The 11317-nt window shown below is 35.9% G+C and overlaps 1 protein-coding gene across 1 annotated transcript; it reads left to right on the top strand.

Moving 5' to 3' along the window:
* Window positions 1-1274: 1274 nt before the first annotated feature.
* Window positions 1275-5605, top strand: LOC121733722 (circadian clock-controlled protein daywake-like). Its single transcript, XM_042124071.1, has 5 exons — window positions 1275-1336; window positions 2073-2289; window positions 3568-3692; window positions 4707-4862; window positions 5448-5605. Exons 1-5 carry the CDS (start codon window positions 1276-1278, stop codon window positions 5597-5599), a joined length of 711 nt encoding a protein of 236 aa, XP_041980005.1. The 5' UTR covers window position 1275; the 3' UTR covers window positions 5600-5605.
* The last annotated feature ends 5712 nt before the right edge of the window (window positions 5606-11317 follow it).

Here is an 11317-nt window from a genome sequence, read left to right as displayed (position 1 = left end):
ATCTCGCGCAATAAACGAACTTTGGCGCAACGGATTTGCAGGCGACATCAGCTAGTTTACCATATTTTTTTTCACCAAAGCTTATATTATTGAATCAAGTAAGCTCTTTGGTTTTAAGGATTTAGGTGCTATATTATAAACTAGCGACCCGCCCCGGCATCGCACGGGTATAAAATATAATAGCCACTGAAAAAAATATTAAAATCGATAGCCTATGATCTTCACGAGGTTTACTTCTTATATGTGCCAAATAACAAAAATTGCTCCAGTAGTTTGCGAGATAAGCCCTTTCAAATAATTTTCCCAGTTTTTTCCACATTCTCCTATTAGTCTTAGCGTGATAAAATATAGCCTATAGCCTTTCTCAGTAAATGGGCTAACTAACACTGAAATATTTTTTCTATACGGACCACTAGTTCCTGATACTATGAGATATGCGCCATGAGATTAGCGCATTCAAGTTAGTCCCTTCAAATAATCTTCCCCGTTTTTTCCACATTTTCCTCTATTTCTTTGCCCCTATTAGTCTTAGCGTGATAAAATATAGCCTATAGCCTTCCTCGATAAATGGGCTATCTAACACTGAAAGAATCATCAAAATCCGTTGCGTAGTTTTAAAGATTAAAGGAAACAAAGGGACAGGAGGGAAAAAAGCGACTTTGTTTTATATTATGTATAGAATATGTAAACATTTGGTTAAAACGACAAAAATTCCCTAACCCTCTAGGAAACACAAAGTTTTGTTGCAGTTGGTAAAAACGGCATTAGCCGAAACATCTAGGTACTAACAGAAAAAATATTCCACGGACAATTAAATCAGGTGACTTGACTTAATTCTGTAGCCTCGTGCATACAGTTAATTTTATTGTGTATCAAAATAAAGCTATTAATATGTAAGTAGGTAGCTTAATAGGTCCATTTTACACAATAACTTCATTCAGAGCAATTAATTCCACGAAAAAAAATGACCAATATTAAATTTGTCACTGGATTATTTCTAGCATTACGACTATTAGATACGATTAACTAAATAACAATTATCTCGTTACTTAATTATAATTTTTGATGAGATTTTGATACATCGCAACCGAAAATTGTATAAACTCGAGACTTGGAATATTAAATCAACGTGTTTTTTCAAATGTTTTTTTGTTAAAGGAACCTGTTGCTATACATAAAGTGTCTATAAAAACGAATTGATACAAAACATATATAAGATGTGAATCGAGCGACATTTTGTTACATTGCAGTTCAAACAGGAACGTAGTGGTCAAAATGAAGTATTTTTGTGTGTTGGTTTTAGCGTGCTTAGTTCAAAACATTTACGCCAGCCCTGGTAAGAAATTATCTCTTATTTATAAATAAAAAGAAGACTTTTTTTAGTAAATTATTATTTATAAAATAAATGAGATTGTTAAGACCAAGTTCAAACTTTTTATTGCTAAATTGATTTCTTTTGTTCTTACATTTTTTTATTGTTGTAATATTTATTAAATTATTATTTCTTAACTTATAATTATCAGTGTTTTATCATTGTTCGAAGCAATAATTTTTGCTTTTTGCTTTAAATTTTTAATTCTTATTTTAGTTTTTCTTATCGATCTAGGATGAATTGCTTTTATATATTATTATGTATTAGTTTGTTATTAGTTTTATTCGTGTTATGCGCTACGTTATCAAAGAAGCATTTCAAATCACACATTTTGTTACCAGCTTCTGATTGCATGGACTACGGGCTTTTAATTATTAAATTGGCCTTTAGGCAGACGCCGAGTATAAATCCATGCTAGGCTAGGCTTGGTCGTAAATTCTAGGCTACATAAAATAATAAAGCATCGGTGTAGCTAGAACATTTCGTAGGTTTACTGAACTGTAACCGTAGAAGTTTTGTATATTGCAAATTATATTAACATAAGTAAGGAGTAAATCATTTTTAACCCCCTACTATTTTTAACAATTTGAACAGTTTAATCAATTTAAACAGTTTGAGCAATTTCATTTTTTTACAGATTCTTAATAAGGCGTAGCTTTCAGTATTCTTTTTAAATTAAATACCATTAAATTTTTTTCAGCATTCTTAACACCATGCAAGGCCAGTGACAAGAAATGCTTGGTATCCAGCACAAAGAAGGTTCTCGCGGCTTTTATCAAGGGTCTCCCTGAGTACAAAATCCCTGTGACCGACCCCCTGTTTGTCGATGGTGGCAAGTCCGACAACCCTGGACTTAGCATTAAATACAATGACCTGAACATCCATGGACTGAAAAAGGCCAAGATCGTTGATGTCGAGTGAGTCTTACTAAGTTTTTTAAGTAAAAATTTTATAAGAGAAGAGAATGTAAATGAGAGAGAGAGATAAATTGGGACCATTGAGGGTAAATTTTCAAGGTTACATCATAAATAGAAAGGTTGCTATGGTGATAATTTAATCAGGCTATCGCGACTGTGATACTTGGTAATTTGTAAAGTGGTTTAAATAATCAACATTAACAATGGAAAAATGCTACTACCATCTTTAGTTTGGTAGTCAGTTCAAAATTATGAACATTTAAGAAGTTACCAAGCTTTATGACGTGTTTTGAAACTTGAAACTGATATCGAATGATTTTTTCTATATGCTTATATCGTGCATTGAATCATAGAACATATTCTGTTATCTTTTCGTGTTTTATGAAAGCAGGTGGAAACTAGTAAAACTTGTAATACAGGTACTATACAGGATATCTTTGGAATATTTTTATAGACAGACGAAAATTATTACTTAATAATAAATAACCGATGAATATTCAATACTTCTTACAATCTGATTAATCATCATACATAACATACTTTTTGGATCAAAATGGATCAAAAACATAACATTTTTCGTGTAGTAGTAAAATCTCTCTTCGTTTCCGTTATTTCATGTAACAATAATTGTATGTAGACGTGGGAGAGCCATGCTTCAGCACGAATGGGCCGGCTCGACCGGAGAAATACCACGTTCTCAAAGAAAACCGGAGTTTACCGGAGGCCCAATCCCCTACCCTATTCCCTTACCTACCCTCCCCTATTCCTTTCCCTTTCCTACCCTCCCCTATTACCCTATTCCCTCTTAAAAGGCCGATAACGCACTTGCAGCTCTTCTAATGTTGCGAGTGTCCAATGGCGACGGAAATTGCTTTCCATCAGGTTACCCGTTTGCTCGTTTTCCCCTTATTTCATTTAAAAAACGTGTTTGTATATGACAAGCTTTTGCCCGCGGCTTCGCTCGCTTTAAGAAGTATTATTACATACAAACTTTCATACCCTATTTGAACCCCTTGGGGTTGGAATTTATCAAAATCTTTTCTTAGCGGATGCCTTCGTCATAACATATACCTGCATGCAAAATTTCTGCCCGACCCGTCCAGTGGTTTGGGCTGTGCGTTGATAGATCACCATGTCAGTCAGTCACCTTTGAGTTTTATATATATAGATGTAATTTTAGAACTTTTTTGTTACCAGTGCATTCAATATTCAATATTTATAGATGACATAATTTCACAACTTAAAAAAGTTTTTTTTTCATAAAAAAATCTATTTCAGGCGTTCCGGCTCTGACATCAAGTTGGTTTTCGAGCTACCTCTAGTCTTCGACGGTCTCTACGAATTGAACGGAAAAATGCTTATCTTGGACGTTACAGGAAAGGGCAATGTTGACATCAAAACAGGTAATGTCACATCTTGTTTTATTTTTATTGGTTTTTGATTCGTGGCAATTTTTTGTCGTCAGTGAACAACTTCTTTATTCATTTTGATTTGTTATTTCATTGTTAATATCAGCATCGAAATTACAAAATATGTAGGTATATGAATATAACGACCTATTTTTGGCTTTGCGGCTTTTCAGTCGTTGGTTTTCAAAACACATATTTTTATTCTTCAAATTTTAATCTAGCAGGTACTATCAGAGAAGTTGATTCCTAGGCAGATGGGGGACCTACTTAGTTTGTTCGCGTTTAGTCAAACCCAGCCGACAGATCACAATTAACATTGAATTGACATATCCAACCAAATGGCGTTGGTCTATCAACTGCCTAGGAATCAATTTCCACGATGGTACATCAGATAGTATAATCTTTTTTTTTAAATGAAATAAAACGAGCAAACAGATCACCTGATGGAAAGCAACTTCCGTCGCCCATGGACACTCGCAGCATCAGAAGAGCTGCAAGTGCGTTGTCGGCCTTTTAAGAGGGAATAGGGTAATAGGGGAGGGTGGGGAAGGGAATAGGGGAGGGTAGGAAAAGGAATAGGATAGGGGTATTTGGGCCTCCGGTAAACTCACTCACTCGGCGAAACACAGCGCAAGTGCTGTTTCACGCCGGCTTTCTGTGAGAACGTGGTATTTCTCCGGTACCACATTCTCACAGAAATCCTCCGGCCCATTCGTGCCGAAGCATGGCTCTCCCACGTATAGAATAGAATCTTTTAAGTGTCTGTCATATACGATAGCAGCTGAACTTAAATAAGTATTCTAGATATTACTAGAGTTTTCCGATTGAGATGTTTGATAAATGGCAGTTTCTTGAAAAAGTTGAATCATTCTGATGTATTATTTTTAGTTTATTATGATTTTTTTAAAAACGGGTTTTTATTTATCGGTTTTTTATATGCCTATTGTTGATGCAGTTTCGCCACTGCGCGTATACAAAACGACTACAACAAAAAGTTCTTTTTCGCAGACAATGTCAAACTGACTGTCACTTTGAAGACTACCACCACGAAGGGTGCTGACGGCAAGACCTACTGGAAGGTCACCGGCTTCGACTACAAATATGACTTCATTGACAAAGTCCACATCAAGCTGTCCGGTCTTTTCGGAGGAAACGAAGAGCGGGGTGAGATAATATTTTATGCAAGCAACATAGGCAACTATACTGACGCCTGAAGCTGACAGGATTACAAGAGTGAGGTCAATTCTAACATTTAATACCAGGATTGACCATGTACTGACATCAATAACACATCCGTTGCTATTCAGCTTAGCAACCACAACAACAGTATAACACAGCATACATATTACACATGTAATATTTGGTATACATAATACAACGTAATACTGTCTGAACGCAATTAGGTTCATCCTAAGCTTATTCCATAACCTGATTAAGATGACGAGATTTTTGAACTAGGTACTATAAAACATTTGAATTCCCTGTTTTATTACAATTTTTGTTTTAGATGACAATAGTCATACCATCATCCAAATTTAATTAGATTTCCTCCAAATATCGAGAGTTTATTCTTAAACTGTAGTCGTACGTAACATGCTCAGTTTCTCATCAGTCCATCAATCTGGTAAGATTGACGGGAAACTGAACGTGTAACCAGTTGATTGACGAACTGATTATTTCTCATGTTTAACAACTAACTTTTTAGCCATCAATCTGTAATCTATCTTAAAAGTGAATGCTCTTTTTCAGCCAAACCCATCCACGACATGCTCGACAACAGCTGGAAGGAGGTCATCGAAGAGCTCGGAGATCCCATCATCAAGCAGCTTCTCAGCGTCTGCGTCAAATACGTCAACAACTTCTTCAGCAAAGTCCCCGTTTCCGAGCTCGAGTTGGCTTAAACTCGTTGCAAGAATGAATTACTCAATGTAAGATCTGTAATATAAATTTCAGTTAATGCCTGTGTTTTTTTATGTTTTTGCTAAGGAGATGAAGTATTCGTAAAGAAATTAACGAGTAGTATCAGTCACATTTCCTGGTTTTGTTCTTTTAATATAATATTAAATTATTGCATGACGCGCGTTTCTGATGCGCTCGTCATCTGCACGTTTTCATCGCGTTTTGGCAGATATTACACGTTTATTGACGCGAAGGAAACGCGCGTTTGTATCGATACAAACTCAAGATAAATGTTAATAAAGCCCGCTTGTAACACGCGTTTGTATCGATAGAGACGCAAGTTGAACGCTAGTGAAACGCGCTAATACTGTGGTCAAATCGATATACAACGCGACACGAATGCGATATAAACAAACAAACAAATCAGGTCGATCTCGCTTGTAACTATTTGCTAGTGTGCTTGACAGTATTTTAAAACTGAACGATGCACAATTTGGATTTAAAGCGGGCCTATCGACAAAGACTTCTATTTAAACTGATGCCTATCGACAGAAAGTGCAATCTTAAGTCTTAAGAGGATACATCAGGGGCTAGAGAAATGAAAAAAAAAGTACGTGTAATATCTATAGCTCTCCCTTACCTCAAGCCTATACCGCAGAACGCGATAGAGACAACTGCAGAAAATCCAGAAAATCAACGATTCGATGTCCCCTGATCCCTTCCCTAAAACTTTTTTCCCCAAAATTTTAAGTACTTTTTTCATTAAAGATTAAAGAAAGGCTTGAGCTTTGTTTGTTGTTTTTTTGTATAATCTAGCCAAATCTTTTTCTGGATGTTTGAACACAGCGGAAAATCTGGCTATTTTTTTGGGTTTTTGAACGTTCATAATATGTTATTTAATAATTAAATTATGAAAAAAAAGAAAACATAGGGACATTGTGACAGTGGCCGTAGATATTCAGGAAAAAATTATAACTAGCATTATCCAGGGAGGAAACAGGGGACGTTTGTATGGAAAAAAGGGCGGTGCGCCAAAATTCGTTTATCGTGTGAGAACCGTACATTTTACCGGGATAAAAAGTATCCTATGTCCTTTCCCGGGACTCAAAGTATCTTCACGCCAAATTTCAGCAAAATCGGTTCAGCGGTTTGAGCGTGAAGAGGTAATAGACAGACAGACAGACGGACAAACAGACATACACACTTTCACATTTATAATATTAGTATGGATTTTAGGGGTCTCCATAGGTACAACTGAAACAAAAAAAAAAATTTCATCTAACCTATATGTGTATCTATGGATAGGTCTTAAAATCATATTATTGAGGTTTCTTATATCATTTTTTTCTGAATAGTTTGCGAGAGAGACTCTTCCAAAGTGGTAAAATGTGTGTCCCCCCCTCTAACTTCTAAAGTAGGGGCATGTTGAGTCTTAAAAAAATATATATGTTGTACATTACTATAAAAACTACCAACAAAAATTGGTCTGAACGAGATCTAACCAGTAGTTTTTTTATACGTCTAAACCTTAAAACTGAGATATATTATATAACAATAAATCAAAAACCTTATAATTTCATTAAAATAAACCTTATTGCTAGTGCGGAACCCTTCATGGGCGTGTCCAACTCGCACTTGGCCGGTTTTTTTAACTGGTACATAAACGATCTCATCTGTGAGGTCAGCAGTACACATTTTTTTTATTAAATAAGGGGGCAAAAGAGCAAACGGGTCACCTGATGGTAAGAAACTACCGTCGCCCATGGACACTCGCAACACCAAAAGAGCTGCAGGTGCGTTGCCGGCCTTTTAAGAGGGAATACGCTCTTTTCTTGAAGGTTAGCAGGTCATATAGGTCCGGAAATACTGCTGGTGACAGTTCGTTCCAGAGTTCTACAGTGCGCGGATATATCATTGTTGGAGTTTCTGTTATATTAATAATCTTAGCTATGCCGATATGATATGGTACTGCTGGGCCCATCCGTTGGGTTATATTTGTGTGACGCATATGCACAGGAACATGGGCAAGAGCAAAGTTCTTGTCTTTAAACGCTTCTAAAGACAATGTGACCTTCAAATAATTTAAAATTTCTTTTCAATGGTAGTTGTCTGCCATCTGCCTAGAGTTCTCTTAAGAGGATACACCAGGGGCGAGAGAAATTGAAAATAGGTATTTGAAAATGTATTGCTGTCTCACCAATCTCAAGTCTCCCACCGCAGAGCGCGATAGAGACAACACGACAAAAGTTATAATAAAAGAACAGAAAATCTTTGATTTGTTGTCCGCTGATTCCTTCTCCAAAAGTTAACCGAGTTAAGTACTTTTTTCAGTTATAATTAAAGCAAGGCTTGAGCTGTGTTCCTATGTTTTTTTTTTTTTGTATATTTTTGCCAGTTTTGTTTTCTGGGTGTTTGAACACAGAGGAAAATCTGGCCATTTTTTTGGGTTTTTGGGCGTTGTTATCTTTTTAAATAATAAAATTATGAAAAAAAAGAAAACATAGGAACATGCTAATAGTGGCCATTGACATTCAGGAAAAAAATCATAACTCTACCGGCATTATCCAGGGAGGAAACAGGGGACAACGTTTCTATGGAAAAACGGCGGTGTGGACTCCTCTTAATGCCACAGGGGATTTTCTACCACTCATGTTACATTTTACATGTAACATGGCATTGAACCATAAAAAAAAAATATCACAACATTTTACCGGATATCTCCAAAATTGCTACACGAAACACAGTAACGAGACATCACAAGATGTCATGTGCTTAGACGAAAATGTTTGTGACGTACAAACATTTGCCGTTCATCAATCATTGTATGAAGCCATTAATTTCTCAGGAATTTCTGTCAAGATTACCCCGTCTGTAGTAAACCTGCCCCATTCCGGGCAAACCCCATTCCAGGGCTACCCTGGCAGGCAAATACCGGCATTCGTATCTATCAGGATTCCAGGCATGTTGATTTTAATTGCGGGACGCCCTGCGAAATGGCCGGCGCGAAATAAATAAGATTCATATAAAGTAATTATTATTATAAGAGCGGTATTTTAAGCGAATGGCCTATTTCATATTTTTCTTCTTTTTTTTTATGAAATAAAGGGGCAAACGAGCAAACGGGTCACCTGATGGAAAGCAACTTCCGACGCCCATGGACACTCGCAGCATCAGAAGAGCTGCAGGTGCGTTGCCGGCCTTTTAAGAGGGAATAGGGTAATAGGGGAGGGAAGGGAATAGGGGAGGGAAGGAAATAGGGTAGGGGATTGGGCCTCCGGTAAACTCACTCACTCGGCGAAACACAGCGCAAGCGCTGTTTCACGCCGGTTTTCTGTGAGAACGTGGTATTTATCTTCTTCTTCTAAGTCAAATATTATGAAAAGATTTTTATGTTTTGATTGAGTTGTTCGTTGTAATACATTTGCTGGAAATGTTGGAGAAGGCAACATAGTGCCTACTTAAATAAACCTGCAATGACATTAGAAGACACTGTACAGTGTACAGTGTTTTTGTAATTTTAGGCATAATATTTGCTTTTGTTAATATGTTAATTTTTGACTATTGTAATTTGTTACAATAGATCAAAATAACATTTTGTGGTTTTTAAAAATATCTAGTCAAGATAAATGTATTAATTACTTATCGTATTGCTAACCTAACTGTGGCTATGTGTGCCTAAAAAGTCCCAGTAAAACAATTATTATTATCAGTTTGATTAATAATTAAAGAATTTGCTAGTTTTAATTATTCAAACCAAAACCAGTTTCGACTGGAATAAGACTAATTAAAGACGATAAAGAGATTAGGCTCATTAAATGCTTGATAAAATCTCATACTTACATCATTTAAGAATACCTATTATTATGTAGGAAAATTTTGTTTTTTTTGCATAGTTTAATTTAAGTTCATCAAAATATTGCCAAATAAATATACTTAATTAATAATAATATACATATATTATGGTAATTTCTGTTCGTTAAAACTTTTGTGTTTCTATTAGGGAACCGTTTTATACAAATAGAAGAAAATATAATAATTTTGAATACAATAATAAAGTTTAAATAGATGGTAAATTTTCTTGCTGAATAAAGAAGTGATGTTACAACCACAACAATGAAAAGAGAAGGAAGAGTAATTAAATTATAGTAGTCTATGTAGGAGTAAACTATTTTCACAATTAAGGTAAGTGACAATATGAAAGCCACTTAATAGCACTATCAAATCATCGTTTGAAACTCTCATTATCACAAAAAATTGACACATAAACATTGAAACAAATTATTTGTTTGTTCATCATATTGAAAATATTGAAAGCGTTTCTATACCCGTACGATTCCTTTGTTTGGCATAGTTGTGAAACATATTTGCTTTACAAAAACGTTTCTGACCAAATGTATGATTTATGCCACAAAATGGAGAAGTAAGTTGAGTTATGTGGCAAAAACAAAGAGTTACAGCTGCGGTGAGGTGTGAACTCAAAGGATATATTTTGCGGTTGGTCTTTGATAAACTTTCTAAACCATCATTCAACCGGCTTTTGTATTTTTGAGGCTTTTCAAGTTTTTTGGATTATGCTTTTTTATCTGAACAAATCAAGGATACACCAGGGGCGAGAGAAATTGAAAATAGGTATTTGAAAATGTATTGCTGTCTCACCAATCTCAAGTCTCCCACCGCAGAGCGCGATAGAAACAACACGACAAAAGTTCTTATAAAAGAACAGAAAATCTTCGATTCGTTGTCCGCTGATTCCTTCTCCAAAACTTAATCGATTTAAGTACTTTTTTCATTAAGAATTTAGCCAGTTTTGTTTTCTGGGTGTTTGAACACAGGAAAATCTGGCCATTTTTTTGGGTTTTTGGACGTTCTTATCTTCATAATATAAAATTATGGAAAAAAAGAAAACATAGGGACATGGTAATAGTGGCCATAGATATTCAGGAAAGAAATCATAACTCTACTTGCATTATCCAGGGAGGAAACAGGGGACAACGTTTGTATGGAAAAACGGCGGTGTGGATTCCTCTTAAGCAGAAATATTTTATCAAAGGTTTTAAGCGTTAGCGTAGCTTTTATCGCGCTTTGAGCGTTTAGTAATGAAAATATCAAAATAAACTTAACACCCTTACTTCGACTGGCACTGCGATGTGGCGCTGGAGGCCGTCGTCTAACGTCGTTTCAGTTCGGCACACTTCGGCACGGTGTTTGTGTGCGTGCGACTAGACATATGAGTGTAGATAAGATGCTATCATAAAATTAATATACCTAGCGATAGAGCAACAATCTCGAGCTGTCAAACGAAACCGAAATTAGTTTCGTGTGTAAAAATATGTGTACGTATACACTTACACAAGCATGATTGAACCTGATTTCTATGAGATTAAATTGTCAACGTGCGGCACGTGCCGACTGGACGTCAAAAAAAGAGTGCTGCTGTCATGTATCACACGTCTCTTTTTACCACGCAGTGTTACTGATAGTGTCATCTCTCTTGCTCAGGCCTTTGTTTCTCTATTCCGCTAGGCATATTAACTTTATGGATGCTATGCATATAGCATTGCCACAGCCCACAGCAGTCCCCGAGTGCCACGTGTATTTTTCTTTTTTTATTCGTTTTCAAACTTATATCCATACTTACTAATATTATAAATGCGAAAGTGTGTATGTCTGTTAACTCTTCACGCCTAAACCATTGAACCGATTTTGCTGAAATTTGGTAT

The sequence above is a fragment of the Aricia agestis genome, chromosome 14 (assembly GCF_905147365.1).
Source record: "Aricia agestis chromosome 14, ilAriAges1.1, whole genome shotgun sequence".
Lineage (NCBI taxonomy): Eukaryota > Metazoa > Arthropoda > Insecta > Lepidoptera > Lycaenidae > Aricia > Aricia agestis.
The sequence above is the reverse complement of the archived record's forward strand: the minus strand, read 5'-3'. Positions and strand labels throughout refer to the sequence as shown.

Bases quoted from the DNA above. Each gene is read 5' to 3' on its own strand.
- LOC121733722 (XM_042124071.1), top strand. From the start codon at position 1,276: ATGAAGTATTTTTGTGTGTTGGTTTTAGCGTGCTTAGTTCAAAACATT. The intron at 2,290-3,567 runs GTGAGTCTTACT...AATCTATTTCAG, and splicing joins GCCAAGATCGTTGATGTCGA to GCGTTCCGGCTCTGACATCA. The intron at 4,863-5,447 runs GTGAGATAATAT...GCTCTTTTTCAG, and splicing joins CGGAGGAAACGAAGAGCGGG to CCAAACCCATCCACGACATG.